Source organism: Gastrolobium bilobum, unplaced genomic scaffold, assembly GCF_033153095.1.
Source record: "Gastrolobium bilobum isolate Gb01-03AN ecotype WA unplaced genomic scaffold, APGP_CSIRO_Gbil_v1 utg12837, whole genome shotgun sequence".
Classification (NCBI taxonomy): Eukaryota; Viridiplantae; Streptophyta; class Magnoliopsida; order Fabales; family Fabaceae; genus Gastrolobium; species Gastrolobium bilobum.
Window position 1 is genome coordinate 179,159 of NW_026897105.1, and position 19,872 is coordinate 199,030.

General features: G+C 34.0%; 2 protein-coding genes across 3 annotated transcripts; one reads left to right on the plus strand and one right to left on the minus strand.

Moving 5' to 3' along the window:
* The first annotated feature begins 185 nt into the window (after positions 1 to 185).
* LOC133304179 (golgin candidate 3-like) lies at positions 186 to 12,398 on the plus strand. Of its 2 annotated transcripts, none has more exons than XM_061504172.1 (15): positions 186 to 570; positions 1,943 to 2,041; positions 3,183 to 3,278; positions 5,126 to 5,281; positions 5,629 to 5,761; positions 5,856 to 5,920; positions 6,710 to 6,877; positions 6,992 to 7,105; positions 7,226 to 7,372; positions 7,642 to 7,938; positions 8,098 to 8,163; positions 10,320 to 10,522; positions 10,818 to 10,872; positions 11,353 to 11,538; positions 11,942 to 12,398. In XM_061504172.1, the coding sequence occupies exons 1-15, from the start codon at positions 337 to 339 to the stop codon at positions 12,263 to 12,265; spliced, it is 2,343 nt and encodes a 780-aa protein (XP_061360156.1). In that variant the 5' UTR covers positions 186 to 336; the 3' UTR covers positions 12,266 to 12,398. The 2 variants fall into 2 exon arrangements, with proteins under 2 accessions (XP_061360156.1, XP_061360157.1); XM_061504173.1 differs by having other exon boundaries at positions 11,952 to 12,398.
* Positions 12,399 to 14,081: 1,683 nt separating this feature from the next.
* Positions 14,082 to 16,328, minus strand: LOC133304180 (reticulon-like protein B5). The gene is made up of 5 exons (XM_061504174.1): positions 16,033 to 16,328; positions 15,151 to 15,331; positions 14,923 to 15,064; positions 14,589 to 14,658; positions 14,082 to 14,505 (listed from the first exon to the last, which is right to left on the minus strand). The coding sequence occupies exons 1-5, from the start codon at positions 16,232 to 16,234 to the stop codon at positions 14,336 to 14,338; spliced, it is 765 nt and encodes a 254-aa protein (XP_061360158.1). The 5' UTR covers positions 16,235 to 16,328; the 3' UTR covers positions 14,082 to 14,335.
* Between the last annotated feature and the right edge of the window lie 3,544 nt (positions 16,329 to 19,872).

The window sequence follows — 19,872 nt, forward strand, 5'->3', positions numbered from 1 at the left end:
TTGTATGGTTATGATGGAAATAAATATAACCGTCGGATCAACACAATCGATCTAACGGTGAAATTGATTGATAGTCACTTGGTAGTAACACAACTTGGTTGTCACAATATCATTCCCCGTATATCATTTGTCATTTAATAAATGACAAATAATTTTCCCTTTATTATTATTATTTTTGAAAAATAGCAGTGCAAGGAAAACGCAGAGATAGATTCGAAGGTGAGATCTAGGAGAAATTGCAGTGGGTGCAGCTTCACCGAATCATAGATTCAACAACAACAACTATAACAATTCAAATATCTTCATTATACTCATATTTGGTGATTGATTTGAATCATGTGGGGCACCATTGCCAATTTGAAGGAGAACTTGAACAAGATCGCCCTCGATGTTCACTACGCCGACGACGAAGACGACAACGACGTCGTTCTACCCTTTTACCGAAGCCGTGCCGACGGCGACAACTCCGCCGTCTCCGATCGCCGGAATTCTCACAGCTTTGCGCATTCCCAATCGGTTCATAGTTCGCCGGCGGCGAACGGAATAACAGATCCTCCCTGTGCTTCTGAGGTATGTTATCCTGAAATTCGGGACAAGGTTGTGGTGATGTTCGTTTTTTTTTTTTTTAAATTAAATTTTCCGATACGATAATGGAAAGTGGCGTGGATTATGATTATGAATGCTTAATAAATGATTATGTGTAACTATGAATGGTTAGTGAGTTCAGGAAAGTTCTGTAAGTATTGGGTGGAAGAGGTTTCAGATTTGAATAGAGATTGAAAGCAGAGTAACAAATCATTGGGTTTAATTTATGATTGGTGTTAGTGAACCCTATGTGTGATATCTTGTAGTTAATTTAAAATTAGAAACAACTCCATGTTAAAACAATTCGCTCCATTAATGTTAGTTTCTTAATGTTAGTTTCACATGCTAAATTCCTCACATTTCTCACATATGCTGAGGGGTAGAGAAATTTTGTTGGCTTCGTGTTTCACTAGTCTCACCAACAAAATTTCTCCATCTCAGCATGCATGGAAGTATGTGAGAAATTCTGTATGTGCAACTAACATTTCTATATGTTGCCATGTATAGGGCTCAACTTGAATTTGAATCTGTAGTAACAACCATTAATTTATACACCACGTGGTTCTGTCTCTGTTCCTATTTATATGATTTCATGTCTTCTGGTAATGATAGTTAACTTTTGCTTAGTTTTTATTTATGGGAAAAGTGTTTCTCGTGGCACTAGGAGACAAAGTTATTTTCAGCAACCCCAAAACAACGTCGTTTTGGGGTTTAGTAATAAAAATAATGGTATTTTAGTAATTTCACTTTATTTTTATATCATGTATTTTACTAAAATATCTGCATTTTTTTTCAAATTCCAAAACAACGTCATTTTGGGGTTGCTGGAGAAAAGTTAATCCCTTTATTTATGTATATATTGGCGACACTTTTTGTTGTCTGTTATCCTAAGTTTTATTAAGCTGGTTTTGTTCATTATAAGGATGGTATGGTTTTGCTTCCAATGTCAATGTAGTGTGGTGAGTGGCTCTGGATACATAGTATCTAGGATCCTATGAATCCGACTGGTATATTATATAATACATATAGCCTCTGGGTTGCTTGTACTTTCAAAGGAGTACATGTTCTCCCCTGTTTTGCCTTAAATTTATATCTTTACCCAGAAAAATAGTTTTCCTTGTACCAACATCCTGGAAGTAAAATTTTACTTTTTAATTTCTCCTTAACATTCTCATTCTTCCACATAAAAATTAGCACTTGCTTGTGTGTATTTAGAGAAATTATTTTTTTACCAAATGCATGAAATTGTAATGTATTCAGGGGTTATGCCTTATATTTTCCCCTTGAATCCACTAGTTGAATATACTATGTAGGTTGTTTAAAGATGTCAATTTTAATTTTGTTGTATTTCTTGTAGATAGAACAATACAAAGCAGAAATCAAGAGACTTCAAGCATCCGAGGCAGAAATTAAAGCACTATCAGTCAATTATGCAGCTTTATTAAAAGAAAAAGAGGTATGGCTGGTTATTACTTTTCTGCATATATGTACCAGAAATATATCAAAATTTCTTCTATCGTTTCTTATGTTGGAGCGACTTCATGTTCAATACATTAACTTGTAATGAATGATCTTATTACATTAGCTGGGATTTTTCTCTTACTTCCTTAAAGAACTACAGTTGGTTCTATGTAGCTTTTGCTTTTGAAATCTTTATGGACCTTACATTTTTTTCTAAACAACAAAAATCAATCCTTATTCCACTAGTTGGGTTTGCTAAATGCATCAATTGATGTCACTTGGCTCTATTACCAACCAAAGTTTTAGGAAGACCATTATAGATCTTTTTTAACGGTCTCTCCAAATGTTTTCTTTGGTGTTCCTCTACATTTCATCAGATTATCTTTCATTTGATCCACTTTTCTCACTTGATACACTATTGGTGTTCCTATCACGTGATCACACACACCTCAGGAAAATTCCCATCATCTTCTCCTCAGAAGGTGCTACTCCAACTTTCTCTCGGATAATGTCATTCCTATTTCCTAAATCTTGTGTGTCCACTTGTCCACCTCATTCTCATCTCCACTACACTATTTTTTTGCTCCTATTAACAGTTCACTGATCAACATCACTGCCACAGAGCATTGGTGGTGTTATTTCTATCACTAAATTTTCTTTGAGTTTTTATAGGAACTTTTTGTCCACAAATTACGATTGAACATTTGTGAATTCTGTCTACCCAACTTGAATCCTATGTGTGACATCCCCATCAATCTTTTTCCCATCACATTGTGAGATAGATCCAAGGTACACTTGTAAACTACACAACTAGTGGTAATCCCCGATTTGGACCTTATAGTGTGTTTGTTAAAAATAAGGTGAACTCAGCTGTAATGTGTAATTTGAAGAATAAATATATCTATATATTCGGAATTTGATGCCTCTTTCTAATGGTCTGATCTGTTCTCCCTTCTGTCCAAACAAAATGTTTTTTCATTTTCTTGAATATATTATAAGAATATATTTCCTTATGTGATCTATCTCAGGTGAATATTTCATAAACAGTCAATTAATAATTTGTCCAACGTATTGATTCAAGTTTTTCATTACTGTGCTTTGTTAAGTTTAACTATCCAACCATTTTAACTTCACAGGATCAGATTGGTAGATTGAATAAAGAAAATGGCTCATTAAAACAGAATATGGAGGCTACAAGTACAGCATCTACAAATGGCACGTATACAATCAAGGTAATCTTATATTCTAATTCAAACTTCATTGTGAAGAATTTAATGTATGTTATAAATTTTTAACCTGTACGGTAAGTCCTCCAATACATTTAATGTCTTGTATTTCATGATTCTCGTATGAAATTTAAATAATGATGAGGATGAGTGGTGCCATAGGCATTGTCGTGTCTTTGTTATACCTATATGGCTTTTCAAAACTTATGTTTCACATTTTCTGGTTGGAAAAAATTCAATTACCTTTTAATCTCTGTTAATCAGTTGGTTATCAATTTTGACTCTTGATGCATAGGTAGGCCATACTTTACTGCTCTTATAGTTGTACAGGAAATTAATTTGAGTGTCTAATACCGATACTTCTCATTATATGGATAAGGTGTTCCTTGAACTATAGGAGGGCATGTAATATAACTATAAAGCACGTTAAAATGGTCTTTTGTCAATAAATTATTTGCTTTTATTTTGTTATTTGTTTACAAAGTTAATATGGGTTTGGGTCCTTATGCATGTGATTTTTAATTCGATCCCAAGATGTGTATGGAAAAAATACCGTTGGGAAGAGTCTTTGACTTTGGTGTTTGACTGTACCTAAGGAGATCAGTCTCTCACTTACTGAGTGAGGGGATACTATGGGAAACCAAAAAAAAAAAAAGTTTAATATTTTATCAGTAATTTTTTTTCTAGATTGATTGGATGATTTGAAATAAAACTTTTGGCATTTTTATTGGGAAGCAGGTTTGTCCAGTTGCCTTGGATCACTTTCATTACAATCATTTTGGATGATTCAGGGGAAGAAAAGGGTAGAAAGACTTTTTTAGAGTGTGTTATTTACGCTGTTCTGTGATGCATTTGAGTGTAAATCTTAAAGTCTTCATCTAGAAATTTACTCTTATGACCTTTTCGTATAGGATTATCATTGTGGCTTCTATGCATGGTGAAGCCAACAACAGTTATCTACTTATCTTACAGGTGTCTTTTTGTAGAAAATCACAGGAAATCAGGGACTAGATAGCTCCTCTGCTGTTTCTTAAGATATATATATATATATATTTTTTTTTTTTTTTTTTTTTTGAGGTTACAAGGAATTGAACACAACACCCTACACTACACACACTCCTAACACACACACCCCACACCACTAGGCTAACCCTAGTGGTGCTTAAGATATATATTTTACTTATTCAGCCCACATAATTAGATCAATGTAATTAATAAGTAATTTGAATTCTTCTGACCAATTGGACTCTATTTATAAATCAGGATTGGATGAAAAGGCATAATACCTATTTGTATTGTAACTGTATTTTTCTCTGTTTTATTTTTCTATTAAAAAAATGCCTTGATCTGAATATCCTTTTCAAAAACTTGGTTTTTGACAGCACACAAATGATGTTGTTTGATCTGTGTAGCCGACCCCACCTAGTAAGACAAGGCTTTTGTTTTGTTTTTGTTTTTATTTTTTTGTTATGGTGGATCCTTTTTTTTCTCTCTCTCTGTCTTAATGAGCTGTTGTTTATCAAAAAAAATAATAACGGTAAGGAGATCTATGTGAAGGTTTGGGCAGTGTGGGGGAAGGAGCGGTCTTGTAGTAATAATAGTTAAAGGGAACATGGTGGAAATGACCTGTTCTCATTTTGTGTGCTAGATGCTTCATTCATGTGAGAAAAAAAACTGATTTCTATAATTTATGTTCTCTCTCGCATTGGATTACTCATTATTTATATTAGGCTTGTGAAAGTATATGAATGCTATATTCTGTTATAATATAGTTGGAAGTACATTGCTGAATGTCTTTTGTTCCTGACAGAGTACTAAGAAATCTTATTGATTACTTCTGAATATTCGTGCAGGGAAATAGTGACCAATCATTGAATCGGCAGCATAGGTTCACAACTCAAATGAAAAATCATTATGCTATAAACAATGGAACCATCTCTGCTTTGGAATCAGGTGCTATTCAAAGTAAGATGGTATCTAAACATTCAAACTTACAAGTAAAGGACAAGGTAACACAGCTTAGATTTTTGGTTATTCTTAAATAATGAACCAACATAGGAAGATTTCCCATTAGGTGGTATTCATTTATATTCCTTGCCTCTGTTGGAATTTGATCAAGTATTTTTTTTTTATCCTATGTCTGTGTTCATTTTTCATGGAGTGTTCAGCATGCTGTGTACCTTTATTTTTTTCCTTAAAAAAAAATGGAAGTAGCTTTTAATTTGGTTTTTCTATTTCTTTATAATGTGAAAACTTTTCTTTGTCTGGCAATTTTGATTTAGACATTCTGATAGGACTTACATTTTTATTTTTAGTGATGAGTGATCTTGACAACAGATGTATGAATGCCTTCTAGGAGCAAGCAGATTTGGTAGAGGGAAAAAATAGCCCCACAGCAGCAGTACAACATGCTCATGAGATACAAAAATTGAAGTTGCAACTCGAGCAAGAACGTGATAAATTGGCAAAAACTCAGCTAAAATTTCAGGGTCTGTCTTCTGCATTTGGAATATGTAGATTGTATCTTCATTTTCTATGTTCAAACAGAAACTGCTAATAATTTGGTTCTTTCTTCAATGTCAGAGGAACAGAAATTGAACAAGTCTTTCCAGGAGGAGCTTAAATTATTACAGTTGGAAAGAGACAAAGTGAGTTTCTATAAGCATCATGGCTGCAACACCTTTCCTTTATTACCCTCGGGTTTATTTTTTACAATTTAAGAGAGCTATTGACATAAAGCAACAGCTGTGCATTATAAAATGAGTGTTATATTTCTCTGAGATGTCTTTTTGACTTGTGGTATTTTATACTTGTATCATTGTCTTATTTCCATTAAGTTGGTCCATTAAATACATAACATGCCATGATAGTATAAAACAAACAATCAAAAGCATTTATATTCAGGAAATTGTGTCTCGTGTAGGAATACTCTTTCAAATTATTGCTTTTTGTTTGTTTTACTGTTATAGGATTCATTATAAGATATTGCTCACTAGATATTGTCTTTTGATTGTATATGGAGTATTAAATAAGTTGATATTATATCAAGAGAAATTGAGAAAAGCATGCCGAAAATCAAAGAATGGTTTGCTAAATGGAAGCAAATGAAGGTATATAGTTGGGAAGAAACATATTGCCTGGATTCGTTAGTACTATAGTACTAGAAACTAAAAGAGAACATGGGATAGCTTTTTCCAATGCTTCAAAATCTCCATATCACTATTTCTTCAGATAATATCTTTTAAACCTGAGAAGGAATAACCTGACCAATTTCTGGTTTACATTAACAACTTCTATTGTATCATTCAGTAATAGATCACATCTTTTCGAAGGAATCTGGATGCTGATTTTGTTGTGCTGTTTCACAATGTGATGATCTTGGTTATTATAGTTTTTGGTTATCTAACTCATACGTATATTGTATTATTGCTTGGAAGACAACAAATGAGATGAGCAAATTACACAATGAATTGAATGAGAAAGTATCAGAAATAAAACGTCTGCAATTGGAGTTAACTAGACAGGAGGATGAAGAAGTGGGTGATACTGTGGATAGCTTGAAAAGGCTAATCGAAACTGTAGAGAAGGAAAATATGACTCTTAAGGTTGGTGAAGTTATGCATTACTTTATTCCATTGTAATACAAAATTTTTCTACCACCTCGTCACTCAAAACTTGATAATGATTGTTTTTCTAATATTGTCATCCATTGTTATTAGATTGAAAAGAAAGAACTTGAGGCTACGCTCAAAGCAAGTAGGATGTCTTTCACTGGTAAAATGTCGCCTGATGCTTCTCAGATTCAGAACAAGGAGTCAGGCAGTATCAGTGATGTGAGCCAAAACTTTATAGCAATATTTACTTTACAGGTTGTGCATTAAGAATCATGTTAATAATTGTTGTCTTCTTTTCTTCTCTTTTCTGGGGATTGGGGAATTGGCTTTTGGTAACAGTTGTCAGATCCTTTCAAAAGTTTTCCAGGGAAAGAAGAAATGGAAAGATCCTTACAAAAGCTGAGTAAAGATTTGAAGGACACACAGCAGGAGAAGGACAGAGCAGTACAACAATTGACCCGCCTTAAACAGCATTTGTTAGAAAAGGTTTCGTTCTATTTACTTTAGTTTTTGAAGCAGAATCAATGATGACTGAGCATGATATTCAAAAGACAAACAATATATCTATTATCCTAATTTTTTTATTGTGTTTATCTCATAAATTATTTTTTCCCACATATACAGTTATTTGGTGTTTTGTCCCCTTAATTGTCTATCAAGTGTCAATGAACTACAATTGCATACATCCCAGATGAATTTGGTATGTCAACCTTTCTGCAGTTGACTCAAAGATGTTCTTGCTGCTTTTTGTCTAGGAATCTGAAGAATCAGAAAAAATGGATGAGGATAGCAAAATCATTGAAGAACTACGCGATAGCAATAATTATTTACGTGCTCAAATATCACATCTTGAGAGAACTCTGAAGCAGGCAACTGCAAGTCAGGAGAAACTGAAGATGGAAAACAATAACGAAATTCTAAAGTCCAGGGAAATCATTGATGACCTGAACAAGAAGCTTACAAACTGTATGAGCACAATAGATGCTAAGAATATTGAACTTTTAAATCTACAGACAGCTCTTGGACAGTATTATGCTGAAATCGAAGCTAAGGTTGTTTTGTAATTTTTTTTACTCTCAAATTAACTGACATTAATGGAGTTGTTAACTTTCCCTATCACTTTACTTATTCTGTCAATATCTTTATATGAGTTTGTTTGTCTACTGTTGCATGGAGTAAGCTTATATCCACCATAAATTTGTTTTCTCAAGGAACATATAGATGGAGAGTTGGCTCGTGCAAGGGAAGAAACAGCTAAGCTTTCTCAACAGTTGAAAGTATGAATCCCTCTCTCACTGTTTCTAAATACAATATGTAGACAACTTCTACTTTATTTTCAATTTTAACTGGACAGCATTGGATCCTTTATGCTGATTGTAACACAAAAAAATATGATGATCTTAGCTGATCACGAGTCCTGGTCTGTGTTCATTTGATCTTGAGCATGACTTTGGTAGAAACCTGGTAGAGTAGGACATTGTGGTACCTTATGGGCTTCCCTACAAGACTATGGATCAGAGCTAGGTGGGAATTGATTCAGAAAGAAGTGTATTTTTCGTTGCACAGTTTCATCCTTGTGGGGAATGGAGAATTATACCTGAGAAGTGGTAAGATAATTTGGCATCATTTTGGCTTGGTTGAGGCTAATTTCAAAACGATGATAGAAAACAATAGGTGAGCATGGAGAGCACCTGCTGCTAATGGTTATCAAAAGAGAGGGAGGATGCACCTAAGGGAAAGCTCTAATTCAAACATACTGCCTGTGGGCGTGGAGAACACTTCTATATCCATAAAAGGAATGTTTTTGTTGATAAAGGGGACCTCTCTCTAGATTATTGACTGTGTTCATGAATGCTTTACTTTGTTGTAAACTACCAAATTCAATCTATATATGGATCAATTGAACTAGGGTAGTGCCATTCTACCTTGTCACATAAGGCTGAGGATTTATGTTTAGTTGATGATCATGGCCATGAGCTTTTGGGGTGGGTTTGTGAAACAGTTAATTTAATTAGATACAACTTAATTGGACTATGGTTTGGGATAATTCAATTGGCGAGGGAGCTTAGTTTCAAAGTGTTCCTATCATTTTATATTGAATCTGTATTGGATTTTGTTAGCTTGTAACGGAACATTAAGTTATTTTCCTATCGCGGTAGGTGTACACCAAGGGTCGGTTCTAAGTCCTTATTTTTTTGCCTTAGTTATGAATGAACTAACAAAAGATATTCAAGAGGAAGTGTCATGGTGTATGCTTTTTGCAGACGATATTGTGCTTATTGATGAGAGCGAGGAGGGTGTTAATAGAAAACTTGAATTGTGGAGAAGCACATTGGAATCCAAAGGATTCACATTAAGTCGAAGCAAGACTGAGTATCTGAAGTGTGAGTTTTCTCTGGTACGAGATGGGGACCAAGAGCCCGTGCATTTAAGTGGTCAAGAGGTACCCAAAAAAGATGCTTTTAAATACTTGGGCTCCATATTACAAAAAGGTGGAGAGATTGATGAGGATGTAAATCACAGAATCAGAGCAGGGTGGATGAAATGGCGCAGTGCATCTGGATTTTTGTGTGACCACAAAATCCCTCTTAAGTTAAAAGGAAAATTCTATAAAACGGCAGTAAGACCGGCAATGCTATATGGCGCAGAATGCTGGCCAGCACATAGGCAACATGAGCATAAGATGGGAGTCGCAGAGATGAGGATGTTAAGGTGGATGTGTGGTTACACAAGGATGGATAAGATAAGAAATGAAAATATTCGACGAAAGGTCGGAGTAGTACCAGTAGACGAGAAGATGAGAGAACATAGATTGAGGTGGTTTGGACACGTGATGAGAAGGCCTCTGGATGCTCCTGTAAGAATAGAAGTTTGTTACCAAAAGCTCAACACAAAAAAAGGCAGAGGTAGGCCGAAACTTACTTGGGAGAAGGTGGTAAAACAAGATTTAATGGAGTGGGATATAGATTGGCGGACGGTTTGTCTTAGAACAGAATGGAGAAAAGCTATAAATATGGTAGAGGGTTAGACCCGTTGTTATTCCTATGTTCCAGATGGTCCTTTTTTAGTCTTTTTCCCCTTCATCTCCCCCACTTCTTCTTGTCCCTTTCTTTTTTACTTTTATTTTATTTATATATACATATCTATATACATATATATTTTATTTTATTTTATTTTATTTTATTTTATTTTATTTTTTCAACTGTTTTGTATCTTTCATGTGGGTTTATCTACCACCGACCCCAATTAATTTGGGATAAAGGTGATGTTGATGTTGCTGATGTTGTATTCTACTCTTTAAACTTACTTTTTCTTATTTCTTATTGAATCTTGTATTAAATTTTGCTCAAGTATATTGATATAGTATTTTGTTTTTCTCACTGAAAAGTATAAGAAGTTTCGTGGTTTGATTAAATTGTTATGCTATTGCCAGGATGCAGATTGCAGAGCAGATGTATTGAGGGGTGAAAAAGAAGAAATTTTAGCCAAGCTTTCTCAATCTGAAAAGGTGCAATCAGAATGGAGAAGTAGAGTAGGCAAGCTTGAGGAAGACAATGCCAGATTGAGGCGAGCTCTTGAACAGAGTATGACACGGCTAAATAGAATGTCAGTGGATTCTGATTTTCTTGTTGACAGGTTGGCATATTTTTCATCAAAGTATGTTTTCATGCAATATTAGCTTGGCCATGTGATCTGGGAGCTACCTGTATTTCTAGCCGATTGGATTCGAACAGAGATGTTATCCATGAAGGGACTATTGTCTACATTTTTTTGCACCTATCATTAATTTCATGAAAAGTTTATAATTGGAGTCATAGAAGTATGAATGTGGGTTAAATTTAGATTTTAGACTTGGAAGTCTTTTTTATCATTTTGTTGCCGCCATTTGAGAGAATAAATTAGTTAACTAATTTGATTGTATCTTTGACAGGCGCATTGTGATAAAATTACTTATAACTTATTTCCAGAGAAATCACAGCAAAGAGGTATGGAGGTCTTCTAATTGTGGTTGCTTTAGATGCATCATGCGGGACTGGAAACCCTTGCCTTTATTTTGCATGTAATAATCATTACTTTTTGTGTGTCTGCGGGTGGGCATAGGAGAAAGAGTGGGGAAGGATTCATGGACTTATTTTTTATACTATTTGCTGAGTTAGTTTATTATTGCTATTTTGTCCAAGTAAATTAGTATATAGTTAGATTCATGAGGAGGTCAATAGGATAATCATGCTAGGATATGGTTGGAAGAATTTTCAGTGTGTATTGATGTTTTAAGACCCTGTTAAGTATTAACCGCAGAAGGTTATAAAATTATGTTCTCCACTTGCATTTGTTTACTCCTCTCAGTATGTTACGATTCCTTTCCTTCTTAACTTGTTCTGTCAATGTTGTGTTCTTTTATCTGGTTTGTCTGATGTTTTGTTCAAATTGGTCTTGCTCATAATGTTTTGTGATATTGGGGACAGGTTTTGGATCTAATGGTTCGTATGCTGGGATTCTCTAATGAGGACAAGCAAAGGATAGGTGTTGCTCAACAAGGTCCAGGAAAAGGTGTTGTCCGTGGTGTTCTTCGGTTGCCCGGCCGCCTCGTTGGAGGTATCTTGGGAGGAAGTTCAGCAGAATCAGCTGCAAATGTGGGATCTGATAACCAGGTGAGATTTCTCCTCATCTGGTATTCCACTTACCCCTTTGGTGCATGCGTTTGTTTTTCTTCTGGGTTTACAAAGTACTAAAGAAAAATATTGAGGGTGTGGTTTTACTTTCCCTTTTTTATTTTATGGCCACTGGTGAGAAGGGGGATAAAAATTGTTTTATTTTGAAAGAAGTGTCAAAACTTAATGCTGAAAACTAGTTTTTGTTTCTTTACACGGAACACATTCCATGTTCATGCTAGCAGATACCATATATATGTCGTTCCTTAAGTCTGACATCTACAGAAAGAATCTTTTACAAATGCTGCACTGTATATTGATCTTGTCACATTTAAGTCAATCAACTATGATGAGTTTTCCATATCACGAATTTAGATTTCAATAAGTTCTTTTCTCCTTTCAGTCCTTTGCAGATATGTGGGTTGATTTTCTTCTCAAGGAAACAGAAGAGAGAGAGAAGAGGGAGTCAGATGGAAGTACAAGTAAATCCATGGATGATTCACACGATAAAAGTCCAAATAGTAGTTCTGCTTCTCCACCATTTTCAAATCAGAGGTTTAGCCCTCTTACAGCAACAATTAATCCACCCACTAATCAGAATAGTCCTCTTCCTCGTGGATATTTTCAACATTCTGAACAAGTTGGTTCTGAGTTCTTAACGGTTCCTCTTTCACCATCACCATCAGATAACAAAACTACTAGTTCAAAACTTCTTCCCAGATACTAATATACATTTTTTTTTATGTAAATTAATCAAAGGTATAAATCATTGTTAGATAATAGATTATAGTCATCAATTAATTCTTTCACATTAATGAGTGTATTTTATTCACACAAGTGTAACAATTTTTGTTTCATTGCCTTCGTCATCTCGTGTGGATATCATTACATATTTTGAAACTTTAGAACATTATCGTGGTGTTTATGTCATATAATATCCACTCATCTCTTTAATGTGTGTATAAAATACAGATTAAACGGTTTGCTGTTATGGAGACATTTCAGGTGAGAAAGATGTGTAATTGTGAAAGATGAGAATAGTGAATAACAACCCTTGAATGAAAAAGAACAATTCAACTATTTTTCAGCACGAGAAATAGATTAAGCTAAAAGCATCCATTAAGTTTTGGGGAAGAATCAAGTCAGTCGACCCAGCTCTTAAGCAAAATATAAAAATGTAAAGCTGAACCTTTTTTTTTTTTTTTTAACACAACGAAACCCGATAACAATAAAAATGGTGAAAACTTAGGATGAATAATAAATAGAAAGAATATCCATAAGCCCAATTAGAAATACTCTCTGTGTTAGCCGACAATGACAAACTTATCACCTATGAAGCATCGACATTTCAAAATCTCTAACATGTCGTGTCCGACACTCACCGACACTTCCCGACACTCCAATACTTGTTGCACAGATTCAAAAAAGGTTCAAAGATTATATTGCGTTGCATTTATGAGTTTCAATTATTAGATTCGTTGGATTACGATTATTATTTTATTGAGTTTAATATAAACATTTGGCATATCTTATTTTTCTTTGCAAAATTGATGGAAATTATAAGTTTAGCTTTATTTTTTTGTTAAATTATTGAATATTAAATATAATATATACTACATAAATTAAAAACATTATATAATATCAAAAGTTGTCCTAACATGTCAAAATTTAACATTTTTTAGAATTAACTTGTCAGAGTATCATGTCATGTCATATCCCGTGTCGGTGCATCATAGTTTATCCCATTGGTTTCCACGACGACAGCAAAGTTGTTATCCATTCAACTAAGCTTCAAACAGGGAAGACCCCAGTTATTGTCTTATGGGCCGCTGATTAAAATCAATGTCGACCACAGGTAGTATTTCAATGGTCCTTTTTCTCTGCCTATATTGAGGTTCGGCCCAACAGCTATTGTCTTGGGTGGAAAAGACCCAGAGAAATTGCCAGTGATGGTCAAATTCATTGTATGGAGAAATTGAGGAGTTCTTATTCTTATCTCTAATAATTTTGATTGTTTTTGCAAACTTAAAGTCAATTGCAGTTATTGAACGGAGTTAGTGATTAGAGCGGAGAAAATTGAAGTCACAATAGACAATGAAAGAAGTAGTACTACCACGAGAATTTGTAAAACAGATAAATTTCACTGACATTTGATATTAATATTTACCGGCATACACTATCACGTGATATAATGCATGTTTGATAAAATGCTCATTAACTCCAAAATAAACTAATCCGATGAGAAGTACGTGATCTATTCATCAATAGTTTGATGTGCTGCTTCTTTTATTGAGTTATTTCCATCGGATTGATCGAGTTCTAGAGTTTCTTTTTAAAATTTCATCGAGTCTCTATATACAAGAAGTATATGAACTCAGCACCTAAACACATGCATGGTAACAAGTGTCTTGTATAATAAATCACCAATCGGAAGATTACTACAAATCATCAACGAACATTTGCCCCCAAGACAAGTTCACATCACACCTATAACACTTTTAGCCAAAGGAAAAAAAGAAAAAAGTTAAAAAAAGTATGCGAGTACTTTTATCTTGCAGTAACTATTATTGATTGAACAACTCTAATAAACATACACAAGCCAGTAAAATCCATATGCTTGCATATGGTTAGAAACTACTGTTTGAACCATTGCCAATTTGCCATTGACACCATTACAGCATAAAACCAACTCAAACAATAAAGATTGGTATTTGATAAAAGAAACAGGGCGCTGGCAACTTCCATAAATAAAAAAAGTGGAGCTCTTTTTCTTTCTGAAGTTACAAAGACTTGCTCACTACGCTAACTTCTTGTCTTTCAATGGACCCCTTGGGATCTTACTCAAGACCTTAGCATTAAACACAGCATACTGCTTTTTAATCTCAATGACTGCCTTCTCTGCAAATGGGTCTATCTTATCCTCGTACTTCTCATATACCACCGGTACAGTGTGCAACAAAATAAAAGCTGCTCATGAAATCAAGATTATGCAAATCAATAAAAAAAAATTTAAAAAGAATGTAATTAAAAGGAGTATTAGTTATTCTTACTTATGTATAACAAGGTCAAGAAATTGCTCCAGTTCCCCACAATTGATAGAATCCATAAGCCAGCAGTAACCTAACATAACACACAAACAGAATCCTCAACAAAATTCATAATATTATAAGAACAGAGTAGTTCTTAATGGATGTTGAACACAAACACTAAATTAGGCATCCATTTATCCATTTAAGTGCAGCAGCTTATTAGACCCTAAGAAAAGGCATCGTCTTTGGATGTTATAAGTAATAATTAGTCCAAAGACTTTATAAAGATGATTACTTATGAGAAAAAAAATAATTTAATATGAACGTAAAGAGAAGAAGCTACAAAGTTACATACGATTAGGAATTTCTTTAAATCTCTTCCAGAACCAATATCACGCAAAACTGCAAACCCATGGTTGATTTCAATTCTCAAAGCAGACGCAACTTGCAGGAATGGCTCCTCAGGAAGATGAACTTCGGGTATACGAGGTGGAGTTCTACAATATCATTTGATATTCCATGCAAATGGTTAGATAAGGCAAAGCCTATCTATTCAATAGACTAAGAATTTCCACAGGCTTACTTGTGGATTAAAGTATGGGCATTGGACCACAAGAACAAAACCACGAGCAATAGTATTAAAATGTGACAGACTAGAGTAAGAAAGTGATATTCAAGCAACTCAAAAAGGACCCAAACAGCAGTTACTCCGCCAAGTACAAAAGCAGATATTTTCTTGTTCCTCCACAATAATACGTCAGCAGCTGCAAAAGATGATTACCAAAAAGAGCCATAAGATGACAGCACAGAAAGTGCAACTTGTTTTGTTTTGTATAACTACATAAAGTGCATACAATTCTCCATTTGATGACGTTCTCATCAAATAGCTCCTCAACTATTTATTTAGAATCCCCATTTTCATTGATATATTATAGTATGGGACACTTGTCAAATTCATAATATAAAGAAAATAAAAAAAATCTCAAACTCAATATATGTTATTTTTTATCATTCAAAACCATGCCTTTACACTTTACTAACTGAATTTGTCTCCTCCAGAATTAAAGAATACCTGAAAATGAAACATATAATAAATAATAAACTAGAAACAGAGTAAGATGGCAAAGACAAACAATGGCAAAATAAAAACATAAAAAAAAAAAAAAAAATTCAATTTTGAGTAAATCCCATGATTTTCAGGAACCATAAAGCGAAAAACAAGCTACAAATTGATTATTTTTAACAAAATGAGAAATTCAAATGTTCACTTTCTCAGTAACTCTTGATCAGTGATAAACCACACGGGGCAAAGCCAAGTCACTTTTTTTTTTCCTAGCCCATTATTTTTTCCCATTCCAATAGTCTTATCAATGACATTCCCCCATTGAATCCGTTCACAACATCAAAAACTCGCCAAATCAACAAAAAAAAAGGAAACAAAACAGAGAGAGAGAGAGAAAGATACGCTTTCCAGCGCCCAACACGGAATGAAGGGGCTTTTCCCTTCCGAAAAGGCGAAACACTTTATCCTTGACGGATGAAGTGACAGTTTTTTCGGAATCGGAATCGGAAGAAGAGGATGAATCATGACCGTGAAGCTTATCGCTTATTTTTTCCATCAATGATTCGCCGCCGGTCGTCACAGTGCTCTCCGATTCCTCCGCCATTGACCACCAAAATTCTCAGATCCGAAAAAACCCTAACCCTAATGCTTCGATATCGGTGTGTGCAGATACAAAAATGGAAGCTCTATCTTTCAGTGTGCAAAGACTGTGAATCTCAGTGCACGTTTTTATATGTGTCGCGTTTAACCAGGTTCGGGTATCCGAAGCTGAGGCTCGGAGGAGATTCTGAAATTTGGGAATGACGTCGTTTTTGAATCTCGAGGCTTTGCCGTTGCATTGACGGCGCTTGTTCAGAAGGTTACGGGAACATTAAAGAATCTATATTTTTTGAGTAATTAGAATTTAGAGGTGAAGAACCGATGATGTATTAAAAGTGCACGTTTCATTCTAACAAAATTAATTACATTGTTTTGGATTGAAAAAAATTAATGGAGAATATTTTAAAAAGATTATTTATCTTTTTATATAAATTTTATAAAACATTTTTTATTAATTTATTGGATCATATTTATTAATTAATTATTATTTTTAATAAATTATAACCGTTAGATTGACGGAAATCAACAGTAATTAAGTTAGTTGTAAAGGTTGTAAACTTTTTTTGTGGTAAATATATCCTGCCCTAATAGGTAATATATATATATATATATATATATATATATATATATATGAGACATGATCAACTTACATCAGTGTAAGAGTAATAATTTTTACACTCAATCTTAACCGTTGATTTCCGTTCATCAAACGAATGTAATTAATTAGATTATTCTCATTAATTAATTATTAATTATAACCGTTAGATATGTGAAAATCAACGGTTAAGATTGATTGTAAGAGTTATTACTCTTGCACCGGTGTAAGAAGATCCTGCCTATATATATATATATATATATATATATATATATATATATAGCAAAATGATTTCTGCAGCTGCTGTACCTACAGCAAGCAAGGATACACGTCCGAATCCTAGGATACGGCAACGGATCCTGAGTTTTTTTTTTTTTTTTTTTAAAAAGTCGTGGGGCCCACTTTTCTGTGCCAACTGTAGATAACACTATTTACGGCTGCTGCAGAAATGTTAAGCCCTATATATATATATATATAAATATATATATATATATATATGGGTCAAGATCATTTTACACCAGTGTAAATTACACTCTTAATCTTGTTCGTTAATCTCACTTATATCTAAGAGCTCAAATTTTTAGTAATGTGAGCCATTGGATACAAGTGGATCAATGGTCAAGATTGAGTGTAAGACTTCTAACTCTTACACCGGTGTAAGAATATCCTGCCTCTGTATATATATATATATATTCCTTTTTGTGATCAATAATTAATTGTATTTCGTAGATGCAATAAAATGAATCGATCAAGTGAACAAGCATTCCAACTTATACTAATATAAAATGTAATTACCAAACGATGGTAGTTCGGTTAGCGTCAGCAAACTAAGTAGATGAGGTTAGAGACTTAGAATATGTGTTCAATTCTCTTCAATATCCTTTTTGAAGGGGATAATCCCGGAACTCGCCCCGAATCAAACTAGTCGCGAAGGGATGAACCGATTAAAATATCTCAAAAAAAAAAAATATAGTTAAAAGAGTTTTTCACTATCCATATTCAACCTGCATTGAATACTAAACAATTTTAAGTTTTAAAAAACCATTTTTTTTTTAATATTATCCATTTATTACTCATTTATTCGAACTCAAAACCACTAATTAAACTAGAACAATCTTTTATGAGTTGATCCACATGCTTGATAGTTAAGAATCCATTTTCGCTTCTGTATGGTTATGTCTCAGCGATTTGAAAGCCTCCAAGCAATTGCCCAAATCTTGCTTCAAGCAGAACAAGTAGAGATAAGGAGCGTTACATGATGCGTACAATTTTTTATGTGTTTATGAATTTATCCTCTTTAGTATTCTCACTTACTCATCAATTGAATAGCTTAAGGGTTCTTGAACCCATGAAAAATGAGCTTTCGAGCTAGTTTCTATCAATAGTTGCATTACGAATCATAATCTATGTATTCTTCTAGCATAACACTGGGGAAGGTTGCATTGGCTCCCCTAAAATTTGTATATTTCCAAATCTGTTAGGCTTGACCCTCATATTTGTGAATCTCTTATAGCAGAAAGTAATCGGTCAGCAGATTCACGATGTTTTTTCTTTGCCTTAAAGTTTCAATAGAAAATGAATTGTGATACTAAAACTGTTTTGCTTATTATTCAATTAATTATGTGCTTCCTCCACTGACTCGAGAAGTCACAATATGTCAACAAGAAAGGCACTTTATTTGAGTACAAAAGGTGAGATGATGTTGAATCAGATTCTGTATCTCTCAGTTGGCATTTTCTGAATTGCAAATTGCATATTTATCCTCACTTCATTTCAAGCTCAATTTGGGCCCTCAGGATTCAGATATATGTGTGAATCAAGATTCAGACATTCAGTACCAACAAAATGGATAAGGATATGAAACTCTGGAGTGTCTGAGAAGCTATAAAATCATAACGGTGAATCAAAATGAATAACTTGACATAAAGGATATTGAGATTGGATTCCATATCCTACGCATGCTGATAATGGAGTTTGGCACTTGCCTAGTGGATTATCCAAGCATTATAGTGACTGCTTAACAAATACATAATTTCAATGAGTAAAAGTGATGTCAAGTACCAAACACCTTGGCACACATGGTAAGAAGTCTGGGCTCATTAATCAGATGTCTCGAGTTCGAAATCTGAGAATAAGAAAAAGATTTGGAAGAGTTATCCCTTTAATAGGATTTCACAAGTACTCGAAGTGGATGTAATCTGAATGATGAACCGGTTGGGAAACTAAAAAAAAAAAAGTGATGTCAACTCAACAAATATAAGAGCTATCTCTTTAATAGGATCCGACAAATGCTCGAAATAGATGTAGTCCGAATGATGAACTGGTTGGGAAACTAAAAAAAAAAAAAGTGATGTCAACTCAACAAATATGAGAGCTATCTCTTTAATAGAATTCCACATGTGCTCGAAGTGGATGTAGTCCGAATAATGAACCATTTAGGAAACTAAATAAAAATTAAAAAATGATGTGAACTCAACAAATATATCTTATATTTCGGGTACTCACAATTTGTTGAAAGTTATCTTCAGAGTGGAAAAATCATGAAGTGCAGCAGCCTCACTGAGATAAATTTCTTCTAAAGTGATGTAGGTAAATAAAAAAGTGCATTTATTTTTAAATTATTTAATGAGTTAATATCATCCTTAAATTTAAATTAAATTCTCACCTAAAATAGAAGCTTCCTTTAGAATAAGTTTTTCCTCTGAACTGAAGCTAGTGCAAAATACCATTGACCACTCATGTCCCAGACAAGAATATCTTTGACCACTTCATTTGGTCCGCATAATAAACTAGAGAACATTTCATAAGCACAATATTACCAAGGATCCTTTGACATTCCACACACTGAAAAGGATATTTCATCTGATTCCCGTAACCAAGCATAATACAACAAGGAGGAGGCAGCATAAATGGCCATCAAATACAAGGTGTGCACAAAAGACGACAAATAAATGGGTTCTTGAGTGGAAAAAAGGCAAGCAAAAAATTAGCAATACCTTCTTGATCCTAAAGAAATGGAGGCAAAAAAGAGCAAAGCTAATAAATGA

Coding starts and splice junctions, on each gene's coding strand:
- LOC133304179 (XM_061504172.1), top strand. CDS start 337: ATGTGGGGCACCATTGCCAATTTGAAGGAGAACTTGAACAAGATCGCC. Junction 571..1,942: donor ATCCTCCCTGTGCTTCTGAG/GTATGTTATCCT, acceptor TATTTCTTGTAG/ATAGAACAATACAAAGCAGA. Junction 5,921..6,709: donor TACAGTTGGAAAGAGACAAA/GTGAGTTTCTAT, acceptor ATTGCTTGGAAG/ACAACAAATGAGATGAGCAA.
- LOC133304180 (XM_061504174.1), bottom strand. CDS start 16,234: ATGGCGGAGGAATCGGAGAGCACTGTGACGACCGGCGGCGAATCATTG. Junction 15,065..15,150: donor GCCCATACTTTAATCCACAA/GTAAGCCTGTGG, acceptor ATGATATTGTAG/AACTCCACCTCGTATACCCG. Junction 14,659..14,922: donor ATTTAAAGAAATTCCTAATC/GTATGTAACTTT, acceptor GTGTTATGTTAG/GTTACTGCTGGCTTATGGAT.